The sequence below is a fragment of the Mandrillus leucophaeus genome, unplaced genomic scaffold (assembly GCF_000951045.1).
Source record: "Mandrillus leucophaeus isolate KB7577 unplaced genomic scaffold, Mleu.le_1.0 Scaffold35, whole genome shotgun sequence".
NCBI lineage: Eukaryota > Metazoa > Chordata > Mammalia > Primates > Cercopithecidae > Mandrillus > Mandrillus leucophaeus.
Genome location: NW_012103698.1, coordinates 2817028 through 2839252, shown reverse-complemented (window position 1 = coordinate 2839252; position 22225 = coordinate 2817028). Strand labels below are relative to the sequence as shown.

Below are 22225 nucleotides of genomic sequence, written 5' to 3'. Positions count from 1 at the left end.
CCTTTTCATTGCTCTCCAATCACCTTTTAAAGTTCAGGATACAAAAAATGGGTTTTTCCATTAATGGAATAATGCATAAGAGTAACAAAACAATCCTTTCTGATGTGTTCAATTATAGCTCCTAAAACAAATCTGGATGGACTGACTGATTTTTTTCCAGTCTGTTTTCTCTGATGTACCCTAAGTGTCTCGAACAGTATCAGACACGTAGTAGGCATTCGTGAAATAGCTGTCGAATGCATGTGTAAGAAACTTATTCAGGTGAGGCACAGTGGCTCACACCTGTAATCCCAGCACTTCAGGAGGTGGAGGCAGGTGGATCGCTTGAGCTTCGGAGTTCAAGACCAGCCTGGGCAACATGGCGAAACCCCATCTCTACAAAAAATACAAAAATTAGCTGGGCGTGGTGGCGCATGCCTGTAGTCCCAGCTACTTGGGAGGCTGAGGTGGGAGAATCACTTGAACCTGAGAGGTGGAGGTTCAAGTGAGCTGAGATCAAGCCACTGCACTCTAGCCTGAATGACAGAGCAAGACTCTGTCTCCAAAAAAACAAAAACAAAAACAAAAAACGGAAAGAAAAGAAAATACAGCTTTAACCCTAATCTTTCTTCTGAACTTCAGACTCTGCTGCCTGGGTGACACTGCCACTTAATGTCTGATACTCCTCCTGCTTATGTCTCCTTGTAGTGTTTCATTTCTTTCTCCCACTCTAAACAGAAGCCAGAAGGACGCATTTAAAACGCAAACCAGATCATGTGACTCCTCTGTTCAAACTCTTGCAATTGCTCTCCATCTCAAAGTTCTTACCATGGCTACTAAACCCTGTATGATCTGCTTCTGCAATAGCCATCTCATACTACTCTCCCCATAGTTGATTCTGTTCTACCTGCTCTGGGCTCCTTCCTTTTGCTTGATTATGCCAAGCATGTTCTCACCTTAGGGCTTTTCACTTATCTCCTCTGCCTGGAATGCTCTTCCTTCTGCCAGGTATATGCTTAGGTTACCTCCTTACTTTCTTCAGATCTTGGCTCAAATGTCACCTTATCAGAGATGCCTTACCAATCCATATAAAACAGCAACCCCTGATCATTCTCATGCTATCACTCCTTACCTGATGAATTTTTCTTCATAGCATTCATATTATCAGTTTTTTGTTTGTTTTTGAGATGGAGTCTTGCTCTGTCGCCCAGGCTGGAGTACAGTGGCGTGATCTTGGCTCACTGCAACCTCTGCCTCCTGGGTTCAAGCAATTCTCCTGCCTGAGCCTCCCGAGTAGCTGGGACTGCAGGCGCCCACCACCATGCCAAGCTAATTTTTTTTTATTTTTATTAGAGAGAGGGTTTCACCATATTGGCCAGGCTGGTGTTGAACTCCTGACCCTGTCTCTTATACACATCTAGATGTGTATAAGAGACAGGGGCAACATGGCGAAACCCCATCTCTACAAAAAATACAAAAATTAGCTGGGCGTGGTGGCGCATGCCTGTAGTCCCAGCTACTTGGGAGGGTGAGGTGGGTGGATCACCTGAGACTGGGGAGGTTGAAGAAGCTACAGTGACCCATGATCATGCCACTGCATGCCAGCCTGGGTGACAGAGTGAGGCCCTGTCTCAAAAACAAAAACAAAAACAAACTTATTCAAAGAAAATGAATAGTAAAGTCCATAAGGAAAGCTAAAATACTCTAGTTCCAGTCAAAGAGCAACTAGAGTCTTTTAATACAAGAGGCAAAGAAATACAAAGTTTGCAAGTTTGTGATACAAAAGCAAAGGGTAACACAAACTGAATGCCATAGTAGAAAAACCTGCACAGTAGGTTTCATAGTAGAAAACCTGCATATCTAGTTGATTGTACTCTCATTACTTACTGTGTCTGCAGCAGTGAGATTGATACCTAGTCCTCCAGCTCGTGTGCTTAACAGGAACACAAAGATGTCATTCCTGCACAAAAGGAGAGATACGTTAAAGGAAAAACTGAAAAGAAAAAATGGCATGTATCAAAAGAGAGAGATCTCTGAATATAGAGCATAGAGTCTAGGACTAAAAAGAGTTTTGGTGGTTACCTAGGCCTGATTGATATTTCTGTAAAGCATTATACAATGTTGCTCTGTTCTTACAATCAAACATGGAGGTCATCTTCCAATCTGAAGATAAACTTTTGCTGCCCACTAATAAATGATTGATAGGCAACACAAGTATAAACATGCAGCAAATATAACAGAAAAATATGTTACCACAGATGTATAGACCTCTCTGTCACATTTTTAAATCAAACCATTCCTAGTTCATATAGAGGGGTCAAGTAAATTAGTACTTCCTGGTTTTCTCTAAGAATCATGACTTGTAATAGTTTGGGGACTAATGTTATTATTCCAAAGCACCCATTTTTTTTTTTTTTCTGGATGGAGTCTCACTCTGTCACCCAGGCTGGGGTGCAGTGGTGTGATCTCAGCTCACTGCAACCTCTGTTTCCTGGGTACAAGCTCCTGCCTCAGCCTCCCGAGTAGCTGGGACTACAGGCGCTCGCCACCACACCCACCTAATTTTTTATATTTTTAGTAGAGATGGGGTTTCACCATATTGGCCAGGCTGGTCTTGAACTCTTGACCTTGTGATTCGCCCATCTTGGCCTCCCAAATTGCTGGAATTACAGACGCGAGCCACCACGTCCAGCGTCAAAACACTCATTTTTAAGATGAAGAAAGTTGAGTCCCTGAAAAATGACTCAAAGAACTAAGACCCAGGCCATGACTTTTATGTGCTAACTTGAATTTAGGATCAGTCCATGAAGACAGGCTGGAACTAAGCACTTTTGGATGAATGCCAACACACCCCTTACATAGAAATGATTAAATATGGTTTTCTCAGTCTCCTTCTACTTCCTATGTTCTTTCAAAGAAACACTGAATTACAAACAAACCAGTAGGTACCACTGTCACTCACTTGAGCAGCAAATATTTACTGAATGTCTTCTGGGAACAAGCCCATACCAGATCACAAAGAACAGGCTCTTTTTCTTTTTTTTTTTTTTTTTGGAGATGGAGTCTAGCTCTGACACCCAGGCTGGAGTGTAGGGGCGTGATCTCGGCTCACTGAAACCTCTACCTCCTTGGTTAAAGCAATTCTCCTGCCTCAGCCTCCCGAGTAGCTGGGATTACGGGATTACAGGTGCCTGCCACCATGCCTGGCTAATTTTTGTATTTTTAGTAGAGACAGGACTTCACTATGTTGACCAGGTTGGTCTCCTACCTCAGGTGATCCACGTGCCTCAGCCTCCCAAAGTGCTGGGATTACAGGCATGAGCTACTGTGCCCAGAACAGGCTTTTGACTCTAAGATTTATCTACACACACACACACACACAAATAAGGGCTCGGTTTTAGCCCAGTTCGTATAGATTGCATAAATATATCTTAAGATTATCTTGCATCTTCATATTCCTGACACCTCAGGCTATTTTCTAGAATATCTCTAAGGAAAATAGATTGCATTACACTGGTGAGCAAACAAGACAGTCCTTTTAAGTCAAGCTGTTAATCCCCCCCTTTTTTTTTCATGTTTGTAGTGGAGAATCCAACTGGAAATTCATTTAGATTAGTGTTATTCAAAGTGCAGGTCACACCTGTCATTGGTCATGACATCAGTTTGGTGCTTTAAACAGCATTAAAGAAAGAAAAAAGAGATTAGAAAATATTCTAATGCATTATAAGTCATAAGGGTAAGTAATGTTTTGTGAAGTTTCAAATGCAGAATAAAGGTACTAAAATCACAGTGTAAAATGAATTTTTTATTTTGTGGATTCCAGTAAGGAAAAAAAAACCAAAAACAAAAAACAAACCCCACAAAACCAAAACCAAAAACAAAAAACAACAAAACAACAACAAAAAAAACACCAGAAACAAATATACTGACATCAGGATGCTCTCATCCCTTCAGGCTATTCTTCCTTGGTAAAGTCACTTGACTGCTGACAGTCTGTTTCCTGGACTATAAAATGAAGATGCTATAAATACTGCTGAAGTGACTAACTGATGACATATCAATGTTAAACATAAGTATCAGTGAAAGAACTATTTTGAAATAAACATCCTGGTTAATCACTAAGGTAGGTATGTCCTGTGGAAATCTGCCCATTATTTGCATTGAATTAAACACAACTTTCCTAGAGAGGCATGGATAACAGACCACGGGTGGCGGTCTCTCAGTTAGTGATTCCAAATGCTTCGTGCTCCGATGAAAGTTCTACTAGTTTATCCTTGAATTTTATCACAAAAGTTAATATTTCATAATTTTATTTGATTCATAAAATGCCATCTTTATGATTAAATCATGTAGTGTAAACCAAAAGGCTGAAGGGCATCTGCCAGTTTATAAGCACATTTTCCCACAGATATGGGATGATGTAAATGGAAGGAGGCATGGTACCTCACAGGCCCAAAGAAGAATATTTAATCACAATAAGGCTTCAAATAAAAACTGATTGAGCTTTTTAGGGTCGTACTAATCTCTGGAAGGCTGAGGTGCGAGGATAACTTGAGGTTAGGAGTTCGAGATCAGCTTGGGCAATACAGCAAGACCCTGCATCTACACAAAAATCTTAAAAAAAAAAAATTAGCCAGGCATGGTGGCACATACCTGTAAACCCAGCTATCTGGGACACTGAAGCAAGAGGATCGATCATTTAAGCCCAGGAGTTCAAGGATGCAGTGAGCTACACATCACACCAGTGCACTCCAGCCTAAGCAACAGAGTGAGATTCTGTCTCTTAAAAAGGATAAGCAATCCTTCCCACTTCGGCACTGAGAAGATTGCTCTTGCTCCATACATCTTCCTCTCCTGCTTTGGTGGGTACAGAGGCAAGGAATCAAAGGCTCCTCTGATACCTGTGTGAGAGTTGATGGAGTCATTCAATGGCTAGGACTTTTCTTTGATAATTCTTGAGAAGACCCAAAATAAGAGCATGGGGTGTCAGGGAATGGGTACAGGGTGGCGGTATGGGGGACTGGTGGGAAAAGACAAGGCATTTGAGCAGTACAACAAAAGGAAGTATTAGAAGCAAAAAGATAAGTAATTTCTGGCCAGGTGCGGTGGCTCACGCCTGTAATCCCAACACTTTGAGAGGCTGAAGTGTGTGGATCACTTGAGGTCAGGAGTTCAAGACCAGCCTTGGCAACAGGGCAAAACCCTGTCTCTACAAAATACAAAATTAGCTGGGTGTGGTGGTACAAGCCTGTAGTCTCAGCTACTTGGGAGGCTGAGGTAGGAGAGTCAGTAGAGCCTGGGAGGTCAAGGATGCAGTGAGCTGTAATCGCTCTACTGTGTTCTACTGCACTCCAGAGCCTGGGTGACAGAGTGACACCCTGTCTCAAAAAAAAAAAAAAAAGAAAGAAAAGAAAAGAAAAAGATGAGTAATTTCCATAGTCTGTACAGTCAGAGTTTAGTTCAGATGTAATCACTTACAAATAGGGGCTATATACAGAAGAACACTAGTGAAAGAAATGTAGGTAAAAATAAATTAGTAGAAAAACTTAGAAATACAATGGTTTCTTTTGGATATCAATTATGTACTGAAAAGATGCCTTGTGATGATGAGGTAGATGATGAATTCAACGTAATTTTATCATATTGTAATGAAAAAATAAGAATTGCAGAAACCTTGGGTTCTTATAATCAAATAAATTAGTTCTAATCATGGACTATACTGCTGTAAAAACCAAAAATATCTAAATCAAACTACTAAGAAGTTCCTTTCTAACGAATAATGCTATAACAGTATTGATAATGTGAATTAATGTTTTAGGGGCTCTGACTAAACAGGAGAAAACAAAATCCCAGAAGGCAACATGGTGGTCTGGGTGCCCTCTCTAGGAAGCTGAAAAGGCATCTCAACTCAGGGTCACTTGGAACAGACCTTAAAGACCAGCCATCTGGCTGGTCTGTTAAGGGGCCTATAAAACCACACAGCAAAGACATGTGTAGGTCTCGCTCTCACTCTTCTTTAATAACCCATTGAGGTGACTTTGCACCAACATACCCAAATAGTGCTAGGCACATAGCTGACTGCAGTAAAGGCTTGCTGAATGACTGAAAAGGAACCACAATGAAAGACAACTGTGAATCTCTACGACACTCACAAAGAAAAAAATCCATGCTACAGTCACTTTTCCCTCATGTTTTCCAAAGAGTCACACTGAGTGGTCAGATAATGGGGTGAGGATCCATTTGGTAAAGGTCATGGGTTAGGAGGAAGGGAAGCAAAGGCCAAGGCGCCACAGAGCAAAGACCTTGTGAATGGCTTCTAGGATCACGCACTGGTCACATGCTCTGAATGTTGCCCAGTCAGGACATCCTGGCCAAACAGTCTTTAGTCTCAGTCAGACTTTTTCCTGGAAGGATCCCTCATAAATAAATCTTGTATGAAGGGAATGTAAATGGCTTTTTATAGGCGTTGTTGTTTACTCTGGCTGACCTTTGAGCCACAAGGCTTTCCAGTTGAAACTACAATTTTTTCTTTGGATATCTTTCATTAATACTAATTAAATTATTTGGCAAGGAGTGCTTGTGTCCAAAAACACCTGTCTTTTTCTCTGTTTCACGCGATTGCAGTCACTCAAATTTGTAAGTTGAGCATTTTCCCCCCTTTAGAGGGGTCAGTATATGCACAGTCCAGATTCTACACATGAGAAATAGATTACTTCTTTGCCATAATCCCAACTCTAAGCATCCAGTTTGTAATGTATGCAAGGATCAAAAGGAGACTTCAGTCTCTTTTTCCATTTTGCCTAATATTAGATAGAGGGTGTTAAAACGATGGTTACCCAAATGTTGACTCTAAATAACATTCACTGTTACCTAAGTAATTCTCAGCTGTAGAGTCTGAAGGCTCAAGCAAGATTTCCTAATAAAAGCTGTGAAAAATTACATTTTTTACTAAGTAGATCCAAGTAAAATTTAATGGTGAAAATGCCATTATTTTAGAGCTAAACTTTTCAAAATTATTGTGCACTACTACTGGGATTGCCCAAGTAATTCTGCTTCCCAAGTAAAGTAAGAGATTTCAGAGATAATAAATTATATACCTCCTGATTTTTTTCCACTACGAAGGTACTGCAAAATATACTGAGCCCTGGGTCTCACAGCCCCGTTTTCTAATAATTGGGTAAGCCAGGAGAACGACTGCGGCTCTACTACTCAGAAGCCCAAATCACTAGAAGTCAACATACTACAGCTCTGGTTGGGGTCTGTATCAGTAGAATTTTCTACAAAGAAATATACATAGTCTTAAATGTTCTTATCTTTTCACTCAGTAATTTCTCATGTTTGAATCTATGCTAAGACAGTAATCTAAAATAGTGACAAAGCTTTATACACAAAAATATTCACTCAACATTTCTAGTAGATATTTCTATTCAACAACAGAAAAGTGGTATATATACCCAGTGTAACAGAACAGTGATCATTAAAAATGTTGTTGGCAAGGCTGGACACAGTGGCTCATGCCTGTAATCCCAGCATTTTAGGAGGCCGAGGAGGGCGGATCACGAGGTCAGGAGATTGAGACCATCCCGGCTAACATGGTGAAACCCCATCTCTACTAAAAATACAAAAACTTAGCCAGGCGTGGTGGCAGGTGCCTGTAGTTCCAGCTACTCGGGAGGCTGAGGCAGGAGAATCATGTGAACCTGGGAGGCGGAGGTTGCAGTGAGCCGAGATCGCGTCACCACACTCCAGCCTGGGTGACAGAGTGAGAATCTGTCTCAAAAAAAATAAATAAATAAAATAAAGGTTGTCGGCAAAGACTTTTTAATGATACATGAAAATGGTTATAATAGAACATTAAGTAGAAGAAATCAGGATACAAAATCCCACCTATAATATGGTAACAGTATAAATACAACCCTATACATACGTTAAAGTCTAGAGAATATACCAAAATGTTAACAGTAGTGGGATTGTGGGTGATTTTTCTTTTCTTTTTTTCTTTTTTTTTTTGAGATGGAGTCTCACTCTGTCACCCAGGCTGGAGTGCAGTGGCAGATCTCTGCTCACTCCAACCTCCAACTCCCGAATTCAAGTGATTCTCCTGCCTCAGCCTCACCCCCCTGAGTAGCTGGGATTACAGGCACCCACCACCACGCCCAGCTAATTTTTGTATTTTTAGTAGAGATGGGGTTTCACTATGGTGGCTGAGCTGGTCTCGAACTCCTGACCTCAGATGATAAGCCCACCTTGGCCTCCCAAAGTGCTGGGATTACAGGCGTGAGCCACCACACCCGGCCTTTCATCTTGAAATATTTTTCAAATTTTTCTCAATAGGCATTTCATTATAATATATAAAGGCCCCAACTGTTACTGAAGAAAAACAAAACATTATTGTTAAAAAGATCCTTAAATGTACAATATTAAATATACTAGTGGAAAATAAACACAAACAGTATCAGGTGAAATACCTATTACTTAATGGCTTTTCTCATTACAAAGCATGCCACCCCATACCAGTGTACCCACATCACAGATACACTGGCATGACTGGAGAAAATACAGGCACTCTGAGGAAACATACAGTCTACAGATCTTGCACGTAAGATTCTTGTCAAGTTGCAGCTCTGAGGCTGGAGTAGGTAAGGACATGACATGATAAGATATGTATCACTGATTTTAGAATTAAGAAAAGATGAAGATTGCCCAGTAATTTTTTTTTTTCCTCTTTTTGCCAAAACAATGTGCTGGGCTAAGGAGCCACAATGCTTACTCATGTTTCAAATAATTGGTTTTAGAATCTACTGGTAGCTTCTGCTAGGTGAGAAGTTAGGTCAGGCTATCCACACAGCTGTGCCAGGGTAACAAATGGAAATAGGTTTGAAGCAGATCTTCTCCTTATTGTTGGTCAAACGGGCACCTGGAATTCTGGTGTGTAGTTTTAACTTAGGAAAAACCCTTAAACAGAGGACATTCTATGTTGAATTGTAGATGTGTTTTATGCCAAATTATTTTATGTCTGAATTAAACCATGCTTTAGAATTGAATGAAATTAAAAATTGTAATCTAAATAAAATGGCTATGTGCTTAATTTTCTTCACAAGAATTCAAAACTGAAATATTAAGAGGCCATGCAATTAAAAGCCAAAGTCAAAGCTGTTCTGATTTACTGATATTAAGATCTGCTTTATTCCTCAGCTCTCCAGGTCTAAGGAGGAAAACTGAAGATGAAGTTCAGCAGACCGTCACTAGTGAGGCCTGGCTTTCTCCTTGGAGAGAGCAGTAAACCAGACTCTACCTATTACAATGAGAAACTGCACTCAGGATAATTATGGCTCTGTAAACCATCAGCATTCAGCAGGCGGTAACTGAAATTTCATAGGCTCATTAGTAGGTGGGAGAGGTACTGTGGATGAGAGCTGCCAGCTGAATAGATTGTACAGTATTGCAATTTGTCATACTGCACCGTGCTGCTACTATGTTGAAAGGAAAGCAGGAAAATAAAAGGTACTTTTTCTTATACAAAATGAAACACAGAAACAAACTAATAACTTTAAGTCAACACTCAGAAATTGCTACTGTTAGCAGCCGGGAACATTGGTTCATGCCTATAATCCTAGCACTTTGGGAGGGGGAGGTGGGTGGATCACTTGAGGCCAGGATTTCGAGACCAGTCTGGCCAACATAGTGAAATCCCGTCCCTACTAAAAATACAAAAATTAGTTGTGTGTGGTGGCGCATGTCTGTAATCCCAGCTACTTGGGAGGCTGAGGCACGAGAATTGTCTGAAACAGGGAGGCGGAAGCTGCAGTGAGCCGAGATCGTGCCACTGCACTCCAGACTGGGTGACAGGGAAAGACTGTCTCACACACACAAAAAAAACAGAAACGGCTACTGTAAGCAATGAAGAATATACGCTGGTGGATTTTTTTCTACATACCTATTATCTATTAAGGAGGATCTTGGTTCATACTTAGAAACGATTTCTTTTGTTATCCAAAGAAATAGGCGCTGGTGTCATAAGAAAGCATACTTCAAACATACAAACTATCAGGTATATTCTCTTTTTCTCTCCCAGACACATAGATCTGAATTATGATAAGCAGATTTAGTAACTTCTTAAAATGGCAGGAATTACATCTTGATTCCTTAACAATCTCAGATGCCCTGGCATTAAAAAAAAAAAACTTACCATTTCAAGCACTAGAGGGAAATTAAAAAGATAATTTTTGTAATTCCCATGAACATTACCTGTTCTGAAAATCAGCAACCATGTCTCGTCTCTCCGAGATCTTGGATGAGCCATCAAGCCTCATGTAAGTATGCTTTCTGTAAACCATGTATTCCTGCCAACCGGGATGAAAGGACACAGTAAGTCTGATGCAAATTACTGTATTCTGATTTCCATAAGCATCTACCCGTCTTCTACCTTGTCCACATTGGAGGCAAGCCATTATATCCAGAATGGGGAGAGCGCAACCTCAAGAGTACAGGAAGTTTACTTGTAAATGAGTTTACTGCCAATGTGTGAAAATCCAGGGCAATCTGAAGATTATAATCACTCTCAATTTCAGTTTGGAACCTAATCTTATTTCTGTAAATTCCTATAGGTTTCATTAAAAAAAAAAAAAAAAATTCCACAAACCAAAATAGTTTTTCAGTCATCAACCAGATATCTTTCACAGCTATGAAAATACCTACTTTTTTTTTCAGTGAACAACATTCACTGAAATGAATGTGTTTCCCCAGAGCAAATCTTTACTGATTAAAATGCTTACATTTACAGCCTAAGCTTCCTTCTCCCATCAGAGCATGCATCACTGCTAGGGCAGGCCTAAGTATCAGAGTGAAACAAAAGACAAGGTAATTTTCTATGGCAGAGAATGTTCTTAACATTATCAAGAGGAATTACAACTTTTAAGACGTCAAAAGATACAATGGAGAGACTGCCTCTCCATTCTTAGAAGTTGCAATTCTTGGCCGGGCTCGGTGGCTCAAGCCTGTAATCCCAGCACTTTGGGAGGCCAAGATGGGCAGATCACGAGGTCAGGAGATCGAGACCAGCCTGGCTAACACAGTGAAACCCCGTCTCTACTAAAAAATACAAAAAACTAGCCGGGCGAGGTGGCGGGCGCCTGTAGTCCCAGCTATTCGGGAGGCTGAGGCAGGAGAATGGCGTAAACCCGGGAGGCGGAGCTTGCAGTGAGCTGAGATCCGGCCACTGCACTCCAGCCTGGGTGACCGAGCGAGGCTCCGTCTCAAAAAAAAAAAAAAAAAGAAGTTGCAATTCTTCTTATAGTTATGTCCAAATGAACATTTATTTCCTCTTTTGTTATCTCTGATTACACTACAAAAAGTCCACTTGTAGAAGAACTGGTATCAAAAACTCAACACAGCGGCCTATTTATAAGAAACAGCATAAAATAGTTACTTTGGTTCTAAAATAACTTTTCTATTGAAAAAGACTAATCATTTCTACATTTGGGAAATGTTTGTGTTAATTAGTTTTCTGTGATCAAATGTTCTTATATTGCTATATTTTCATATGTAACTCTTACACTTGGTGGGACATTTTAGCACACAAGGTTGGTGTAGTTTGGTATATCTGGTGCAGTGTATGTGACAGCCTATTCTTAGATGGAGTGAGTGCCAAGAACTTGGCAGAGGTCTCTGGCTAGGGTACATGTGAAGCAACGCTGGTCAACAAAGTAGACAAGCTCACTGACATATGCATCTTCATTGTGTTTTATGTTTGGTTTAATTTTAATTTAATTTTTTGCTATTTCTTTCTGTCTCGAAGTGGTTCCTTAAGAGCTGTGATAATCAAAGAAGAGCATAAAATACTCAAAGTGAGCTTCAAGTTCACACTTGCTGGCATTGCTACATTGTAGGACTGAGCTAACGGCAGAAGGGTAGGGGGTGTTTTGGATAAAAAGGACTTCAGGAAAAAAGGTATAAAATGATAGCAAGATGACGGTCCTTAGAGGCTTGCTATACCTTTTGCAGCTAATCCAATCACAGAATGTTGCAATCAGAACAACAAAATAACTAGACAATACCAAGATAGTTTACAGTCACCCATAACACAGATTAAAATTTTAGCCTTATTTATTTATTTATTTTTTATTATACTTTAAGTTCTAGGGTACATGTGCACAACGTGCAGGTTTGTTACATATTGCCTTTTTTTTTTTTTTTTTTTTGAGACACAGTCTTGCTCTTGTCACCTAGGCTGGAGTGCAGTGGCGCAATCGTGGCTCACTGCAGTCTCCTCAAGCGATTGTCCTGCCTCAGCCTCCTGAACAGCTGGGATTACAGGCAACCGTCACCACACCTGGCTAATTTTTCTATTTTTAGTAGAGACAGGGTTTCACCATGCTGGCCCGGCTGGTCTCAAACTCCTAACCTCAGGTGATTTGCCTGCCTTGGCCTCCCAAAGTGTTGGGATTACAGGCGTGAGCCACTGCGTCTTCTTTGCCTTTTAAACTGAACTTCTAGCCACATAAAAGCACTGATGAATGAATCTTCTAGTAAATGATGCTGTTTATATATTTATATATCAAGGCCAGCACAACCCCAGGGATATTATTCCTAGACCAAAATCAAACCAACCCTGATTATAGAGAACCTGTTACTGAGGCAACAGAAGTGAATTATTCCCTTCCACAGCTTCAAGTCTTAGCTCCTGAACTAAGATGAGCAGTGGGATTTCAGGTTTTGGTAAATTTAGAGTCTATTTCAGTAAATAGCTTAAAAAAACAGAAAACAAGAAAATGGACATGAAAAGATCTGTTAAAAGTCTGAATACAGCAACATCTACATCCTCATACTATAGGAAAACACCTAAAAGACAAAGATTGGGGCCAGGTGTGGTGGTTGGCCGGAGGAAGTGGCTTACGCCTGTAATCCCAGCACTTCGGAAGGTCGAGGCAGGTGGATTACTTGAAGTCACGAGTTCAAGACCAGCCTGGCCAACATGGGGAAACCCCATCTCTACTGAAAATACAAAAATTAGCTAGGTGTGCTGGTATGTGCCTGTAGTACCAGCTACTCAGGAGGCTGAGATGGGAAGATCACCCGAGCCCAGGGAGTTTGAGGCTGCAGTGAGCCAAGATCATGCCACAGCACTGCAGCCTGGGCAACGGGGTGACTGTCTCAAAACAAACAAAACAGGTGAATGGATAAAGAAAATGTGGCGTATATATATAAATATATACTGGAATATTATTCAGCCTTAAAAAGAAGGAAATCAATATGAGTAAACCTGATTATGTTAAATGAAATACGCCAGACATGGAAAAGACAAGTACTGCATGGTTCAACTTATACGTGCAAGCTTAAAAAGTTAAACTCATAAAAGTAGAGAGTAGAAGGGGGGTTGCCAGGGGCTAGGGGAAATGGGGAGATGTTGGTCAAAGGGTACAAAGATTTAGTTATGCAAAATCAAAAAAATCCTGGAGATCTAACCATTATGGTGACTACAGTTAATAATATTGTATCGTATATGTGAAATCTTCTAAGAGAGACAATATCACATGATCTACCTCAAATATATATAATTTTTATTTATCAAGCATACATCAGTAAAGCTGTAGCTGGAAAAAAACTTCAAAGATTATTCTGATAGCCTATATTGGCAGCTGAGAACAACCACTAGAAAGGGAATGCAGGGCAGTTTCCCTTTGAACCTTGCCATTCAGCATGGCCCTTAGAGGGGCAGCACTTGTACCACCTGAGGTCTGTTAGAAATGCAGAATTGAGGGACACACCTCTTACCCAGTAAATCGTAATCTGCATTTTATTTTTATTTTTTTGAGATGCAGTCTTGCTCTGTTGCCCAGGCTGGAGTGCAATGGCGTGATCTTGGCTCACTGCAACTTCCACTTCCGGGGTTTAAGTGATTCTTGTGCCTCAGCCTCCCAGGTAGCTGGATTATAGGCATGCGCCACCATGCCTGGCTAAGTTTGTATTTTCAGTGGAGATGGGGTTTCACCATGTTGGTCGGGCTGATCTCAAACTCCTGACCTCAGGTGATACATCCACCTTGGCTTCCCAAAGTGCTGGGATTACAGGCGTCAGCCACGATGTCCAGCACACCATTAAAATGTGCATTTTAATAACATTTGATTCGAAAGCATTAATTTTGAGAAGCACTATGGTAGACATATGCAGTTTTTTTGGTTTTGTTTTGTTTTTGAGGCAGGGTCTTGCTCTATTGCACAGGCTGAAGTATAGTTTTCTTGGATCACTGCAGCCTCGACCTCCTGGGCTCAAGTGATCCTCTCACCTCAGCCTCCCAAGTAGCTGGAACTACAGGCATGCACTATTATGCCCAGCTAATTTTTTAATTTAAATTTAAAATTTTTATAGAGATGGGAGTCTTGCTATGTTGTCCAGGCTGGTCTTGAACTCCTGGGTTCAAGTGATCCTCCTCCCTTGGCCTTCCAAAGTGCTAGGATTACAGGTATAAGCCACGGTGTCTGGCCAAACATACACTGCTTTTAAAGCATTGGAACACTTTCTTCAAGCAAACTCTTATATGGAACCCCTCTAATATAGATAATAGATAAAAGCATTGCTATCCTGACTGATAAAGAGTGGCCATCTCTGCTTAATATCTACCAGTCCTCTAACACATCTCATCAGTTTGAAAACCACTGTTTTACTATACAGGTTGGGAAGACAATGCTCTGTTTGCATGCCACTGATTAAAAGGTAGGACTTCGGATCACATCCACATGCCACATCAGTGGCATGCAAACAGAGCTGCCAGCATAACTCAAGATAGTTTTACTGAGCATTCACTAACTGCCAGTCACTATTCTATTTTACCTGGTTATGTTCATCTAATCATTATGGCAACCTTTAAGGTAAGTGCTATTTAATATATTTTTTAATTTCTCTTTTAATTTTTTCCCCCAGGATCAGAGATCACGATCAAAATCTTCATGATCTGCTCTGCAACAGCTTCCAATCACCTCCTTCTTACATTTTTTTTTTTTTTTAGATTTTTAATTTTCATGGGTGTATATTAAGGGTAGGTTTATTATTGTCCCTCCTATTTTACAGATGTTAAGGTCCCTCATGTGACACAGTCGGTGGCAGACCTAGGATTGAAACTCAAGCAGATTGGTTCCCGAGTCCTTGGCTTAACCCTCCTACTATTTCTCAGATGGAAGGGATGATCAGCACTACTAACATGAAATAAAAGGGAGCCCCATTAACCCTATGGTTTTTAATATATCCTGTCCATAATCTGATCCACCACCAACATAAAGAAAGGATAATCAGACACCTGAAAAAATAAAGGCAAATGTTTTATATATCCTATTACCAACCTTTCATTCTGAAACTTCAATTCCAAAGCTGGCTCTGATTTCATTTTAACCGGATTTCATTTTGATAAAACCATTTTGGGAAAGGACTCAGTATGGTCCACAAACCTGCAGATGTGATGTAATTTTATTTTCTTGGACATGCTGTTTTCCATCTTTGGGGTATATAATTAGCAAAAAGGCTACTCTCTCTATTACAATTTTTCTGCAGTCCAAGTAAATTGAACCAAGCGAGTTAAGTTGACAACCATAATTCCCTTATCTAATGCAGAGCCCTTTGGAGCAAGACAAGCAAAAGGCAATCATGGGCCCAAAATAATCTGACTTCAACCTACTCCTGTTATCTCCCTTTCTTCTATGCCATATGTTCCAGTCACAGTGGACTACTCTTGTACCTTTCCATCTCTCTTTTTACATCTGGCTTCCTTAGTCTCAAATTCCTTTCTCCCTGATGGTTGAAATTCTATTTGTTCTTAAGTTCAGATGTCACTGTCTTTGTGATGCCTTCCTTAAGAGTGACTCAGTTAGAAATAAACGTATCCTTCTTGCTATCCTCAGCTCTATTCACACATTTTGACATTAGTATCAGGGTTCACTGACAATTACTTGTATATGTATATGTCTCCTCCACTAGATATATTCCTTACAGTCAAACACCATGTTTAACTAATATTTGCATCTGCCCAGCATTAATGCTTTGCTCAAAGGTAGCATGGAGGAAAAAAAGAATGAAAAAGACTATACACAGCATGGCTGTAAGCTGACAATTTTTCTTCTATAATTCCTAAGACCTAATAAGAACTCTAGTTAACAGTAGCCCCAATTTTCTTTCTTTTTCTTTTTTTTGAAAGGAAGTAGAGTACACTTGGAAGAAGGCCAAGCAGGCAACTTAAGATATCAGATGTGCCAACCCAATTTGCTTTTCATTCCATGGGGCATTTTCAGAATACCCAGCTTTACAGTATCTTCAGAATCATAGCTTCCAAAGGTAACCTGCATTTCTAAGAGAGGCCAACTCATAAATGACAGAATGCCTACTCAGGATAAATCTTCCCCCAGTGAGCAACTGCACTTGGATAGCTGACTGAGCAAGTTACACAACTCAGGGTCTCAAATGTCATTATGTATGGATTATCTGGATTTAATTCTATATTGCACTATTATCACATATTGGTGCAGTTCAAGATTTGTCTGGATTTCAGTATTTAACAATTACACTACATATAGCAAAAAATGATTAACTCTTTCCAAGTACTCTTTATTGCATAGGAAAGTATCAAGTGGCTTATTTCCTTAAACTACAAACTCAGTTGCTTGATGCAACAGGAATGAAACTCAAAAAAGAAGACCCAGAGATAAGTCATTTGTAGTAAGTTAAAAGTTCTTTGCTACTAGAATACAGAGAATAGTCCCTAACCATGGTAAAACTGGTGGTAGCAGGAAAAGTTCTGCCTGACATCCAGCTGGATACCACCATCCCAAATGCACAGGGATCATGTGTTCCCCTAGTATGCCCAACAGCCAAGATCCTATAGGTGGCCAGGTGCGGTGGCTCACGCCTGTAATCCCAACACTTTGGGAGGCCAAGATGGGAGGATTACTTAAGGTCAGGAGTTCGAGACCAGCCTGGCCAACATAGCGAAACCCCATCTCTACAAAAATACAAAAATTAGCCAGGCATGGTGATGCGTGCCTGTAATTCCAGCTGTTCCAGAGGCTGAGGAAGAACTGCTTGAACCCAGCAGGTGGAGGTTGCAGTGAGCCGAGATCCCACCACTGCACTCCAGCCTGGGTGACAGAGCGAGACTCCGTCTAAAACAAAACAACAACAACAAAACAACAAAAAAGATCCTCTTGGTGGTTCAGTAAATATAAAATAAACTCATAATGACATTTATTGATCTATGATTCCCTCACCTATTTACGTCCTTGACTTCTGCCAGTGGCAAACTAAAAACTCCTGGCCCTGGAAATTAAGCAGTCTCCTCTTCACTATTTTGGTTTTTCTTAGTGCCCATTTGTTACAGCAAAAGCACTCTCCTTTTAAAAATCCCCTATCTGGAAATACTACTATTTAGATGCCATATGAAATAATACAACATTTCTGAATATATTCTATTTGGAAGAAGATCTGATATACACACAAGAAATTTAAAGCCAGATTTTTACCCAAGGAAAAAAGGAAGCGATCAATGACTTTAAAAAATACTGTGCAAATAGTAATGTCCAAAACTAGTATTTCTCACAGAATGGAAACCTGGCCATAGAGAAGTATGTGAATTCTTAATGTCTTCTAGTTCTGCCAAGCCCCAGAAACAGAGAGACAGACAGGCATGGCTAAGGCACATAACAACAACAACAAAACCCCAAAAAGCCTGTTGGATGAAAGAGAGCTGCTGACATACTCCACAGCAACACAGAGCTTTGATACCCGCAGTGTGAGTTTCTAACTCTTACTCTATTGGAAGCATTTCTTTCTCTCTTTGAAGAGGGTATACGATTTCAAGAGAAAAAGGAAAATCCTGAAATAACAAAACAACCAACATTTTGAGACTTAAGTTTGTGTTTTTTCTTAAGGTCAAGAACACTCAATGGACAGCATCTATTCAGAAGGTCCTAGTGCAAGACCACGTGCCAGGTCATGCTTTAATGCTGAAACATGGCTTTAATGAATGTTAGTACTCAGAGTTTCTATTATGAAAGTGACTGAAAAACACTCTTTCAAAGATTAAAAAATGCAGGCCTAGTGCTGCACTATCTCAAGATGCACAATATGTTTATATTTCAATCAATGATTAGATATACGGTAAACACTGTGGGCACTGTAATTCTGTGCTTATAAATTAAATTCTATTTCAGTACTAATCTCCTGGAATACAGAATGTGGTTCATTTGAGTGGATAATATTAAAATAAACTAAAAATGAATAACTTTAAGAAAATAAATGAAGAACCACTAGTGTAGTATTAAGGAAACCAGACAAGAGTTTCATTTTAGCTTTTAAAACATACAAATAGTTGCAACATTTTCTAGTTTCAGCATCCAAGATGCATGTTATACATATGGCTAAGGAATGTCAGCAGTTGTGAAATTCAGGCTTTGAATTTGCATTTCCCTAATTTGGAATTCCCCTTAGAAATACATCTATGTTTAGAGAGGCTCTCAAGCTGCTTATTTGCAAAACCTACTCACTAGGTCCACAGCCCAAAAATAACTGTTGGATTATAGATAGAGAGGAAGTGATCCTGGTGGGTAGAATTTACAGCACTTATCCTGAACAAACTTACCATACTCTGAATTACTTATTTTAGTAATATTTAATGAGAACCTAGAAGTGTGCAATACACCGAGGGAAGGACTAAAATAGAGGCTGTATCAAACTTAAACCACCTACACTCACCTTTACCTATCAAAGCTAGTTTATTTTTTGATTGCTCATTCACATTCCCTTGGAACTTCTCTTTAATACGAATCAACATGTAATACAACAGTCTTGGAAAAGAAATACCATTATGTCCCTTACTAGTATCCTTAGCATACTGCTTTTTCTTTAATTGTTAGCAGCTGAAGATCACTACTTTAGCTATACTTTCCCTGCCTCTTGAGGACAAGGAAAGTGCACTTTACCTAAAAAGAGCCCCACTGCAGGAAAAGTTACTCATGTTGTTTTGGCTGTTGGGAGCATGTCTGAACGGAACACTAGACATGCAGGCGGTCCTTCTATTTTGGATTACTGCTGTTAGGACATTTAACATAGTTAACATATACATCAAACGCAACAGCTTAATCACCTCTCTTATGATGAGTTACATTCACTCATAGGCACTTTCATCATTTAGGAATAAGTGGCCTACTCATAATACAAACCAGAGTTTAGCCTGTCAGCATCATTCAAGGGGCTATGAAACCTAAGACTTGGTGCTGAAACTGACCCCCAAAATCATTTATGTCTCTGGGTAAAAGAAGTTACCAGATTATTAAAAGAAACCTCCCACTGATTTCAGATAAATTCATTGCAAAATTCAACAAGCCAATCCTGGCTTCCAAAAAGCCTAAAAACCCTCCTTAAGGCTAGCCTTCATTCCTTCTCTACTGATACGGTCCCTATTGCTTTATTCCTAGGTAATGATAACAACAGTACAATTTCCACTTACTTATTACTATTCCCTGGTGTAACAGGGCGAGGGTATGAAGCCTTACATATATAAAAACATGAGAATATTCATGTACCTCTGACAACCAGGTGCTTTTGCCTCTCAAACTTTATTTATATAAAGACTTATTCTACTAGTTTGTGATTATCTGTTCTCATTTTCACTCTCCTGTTTCAAGGTCTGTGACCTCCTGTCCCTTAAAAAATAAGTCACCACTCAGACAAGAAAGAGAAAAACCTCAACAAAGAAGCAATTAAAGAAACAAAAGCTGCTTTGCACAGTTATATCTTTTCCACTAACTTGGTAGCTGTCAAGCCTGGTTGCATATTAGAATCACCCCAGGACCTTTTAAATATCCTGATGCCCAGACCTCATTTCAAACGTAGTAAGAAAGAATCTCTAGGAATGGGACTAGACATCCACATTTTTTAAAAGCTTCTCAGGTAATTGCAGTAAGTAGTCAAGTTGAGAATCACTACATTAACTCAGGTTGAATAGCTGTTCTCTGCTTTTTTACACAGAGAACTAATCCTAAATCTTGTTTTCCATACATAATTTTAGATTCCTACGCTGTGACCTACTTTAAAATTAAGAAATGTCTTCCCTAGTAAAAGAAAGATGTAAGGGGTGTTCTATTTCACTGGTATAGGGAAGGGGGCGCAAGTCCTTCACATACTCCCCATGCCAGGATCTAACTCTGCTCCCTTTATAGATTATAAAATCAAAATAAGGAGTTTTGGGGGCTGGGTGTGGTGGCTTACGCCTGTAATCCCAACACTTTGGGAGGCTGAGGTGGGTGGATCACTTGAGGGCAGGAGTTCAAGACCAGCCCGGCTAACATGGTGAAACACCATCTCTACTAAAAATACAAAAAAAAAAAAAAAAAAAAAAAGTGGGGTGTGGTGGTGCACACCTGTAATCCCAGTTACTCGGGAGACTGGAGCAGAAGAACTGCTTGAACCCGGAAGGCAGAGGTTGCAGAGCTGAGATCGTGTAACTGCACTCCAGCCTGGGTGACAGAGTGAGACTATGTCTCAAAAAAAAGAGGAAAAAGAAAAAAGAGAGTTTTGGGGTTCCCATTAAGCAGGACTAACATTAGTTATGGACATCTGATTACTACAAATTAAATATCAAGGTATCCTAGGTCCCCAAGATTCCTTCTCCTACCTCCAGCAGGTCTATCATCCTGGTCATCTGGGAGTAGATAAGGACCCTATGCCCTTGAGACTTGAGCCGAGTCAGCAGGACATCAAGGGCATACAGCTTTCCACTGTCAGTGATGAGGCTCTCCTTGCCTGGGGAGAAGAAAAGGGGGTGGGGGGGAACTGTATTTAATTGAAGTGACAAAATCACTCAATGCAAAGCTGTATGCAACCACAAACACTATAACCAAGATGCTTGTCATCATGAGATCAGAAAAGTGCTCTAAAGGGAGAATGCAAAGCCCTGAAAAGATCATGACTCCAAGAGTGCCCTGGGAAAAGATATCCCAAAAGGGGGAAGTGTAAATTCCCTGATGACTCTCAATCAGACATGTGCTCTTAAGGCACTTAAAAGCATCCCTGCTCCACATCCTTACACAGAGGACACCAGGTATACACTGACACCTATGGGTGACATCTACATCAATCTGCTGTTAAGTGACCTGAAAATTTTGTTTTTCCTTTGTTCATCCTATCTCTAGATATCTGTTTCTGCTAGTTCTGTGACTGTCTACATCTCGAAAGCACTGAGAATGTATCCTACCTGCCTTTGGAGAACAGCAAACAAAGAGATTTATAATCTCTCTCTTTTTTTCCCCTTTTTCAAGACAGGGTCCCACTCTTCACCCAGGCTGGAATGCAGTGGCACGATAACAGCTCATTGCAGCCTTGACCTCTTGGGCTCAAGTGATCCTCCCATCTCAGCCTCCTAAGCAGCTTGGACTACAGGTGAGCTATTACACCCAGTTAATTTTGTCTCTGTTTTTTGTAGAAGCAGGGTATTGCCATATTGCCTAGGTTGGTCTTGAACTCCTGGGCTCAAGGGATGCTCCCGCCTTGGCCTCCTAAAGTGCTGAGCCATGGTACCCAGCCCCTTACCTTTTTTTTTTTTTTTTTAAACCCAAAACTAGCTCTCTGGGAGGACTGCAAATCGGTTGGCAGGTAAATGTCATTAACCCTAGTTGTATGTTAATTCAATAAAGACAGCAGGTCTTTTCAGAAAGACTGACTTTGAGTTTCTCCGCAATGAAGCTCCTCTCGCTCACTAACTTGTGCGCTCTCCTTCCTCTTCTCACAAGAAAAGCATTTTAGCAACAGATTTTTAAAGAACACTTAACTCACAAATTTTCATCTTATTCAGTTAGTATCATTTAACTCCCATCATATTCAGGAAGTAGAGTTTCCTGTTTGCAGACTGGTCCATAAACATGCCCTGAACAATTGCTGCCATTAAGAGGGGAAGAGTATAGGCTTAAGGGGTTGGGTAAGAGTATATGTGGAAGTGGCCATAGGACACAAAAAGGGAGAAAGGACAGAGATATTATGTAGACAACTAACACTTAAAAGAGAAAAACTGTCAAGAAAAACACAAAGTACCTCCTCAGTTTCTGGGTTTGAACCTATGGCATTTCTTCAGAATGACAGAGTCTGACTGTTGACAGCAATCCAAAAGTTCTCAACAGTCATTCTCTGTTCTTGCCACAATTTGCCAAATGCACAATTATTGTATACAAAGAATAAGAACGGATGTGCTGACAGCACCATAACAAATCATTGG

General features: G+C 40.2%; 1 protein-coding gene across 1 annotated transcript in view; it reads right to left on the bottom strand.

Moving 5' to 3' along the window:
• INO80 (INO80 complex subunit) overlaps nt 1-22225 on the bottom strand; it is a 141870-nt gene that overhangs the window by 18285 nt on the left and 101360 nt on the right. Inside the window, exons 27-29 of the mRNA XM_011989304.1 lie at nt 20633-20760; nt 10228-10322; nt 1867-1939 (exon numbers count right to left, since the gene is read on the bottom strand). Of these exons, the coding sequence (XP_011844694.1) occupies nt 1867-1939; nt 10228-10322; nt 20633-20760 (296 nt within the window). The remainder of the gene's footprint in view (nt 1-1866; nt 1940-10227; nt 10323-20632; nt 20761-22225) is intronic.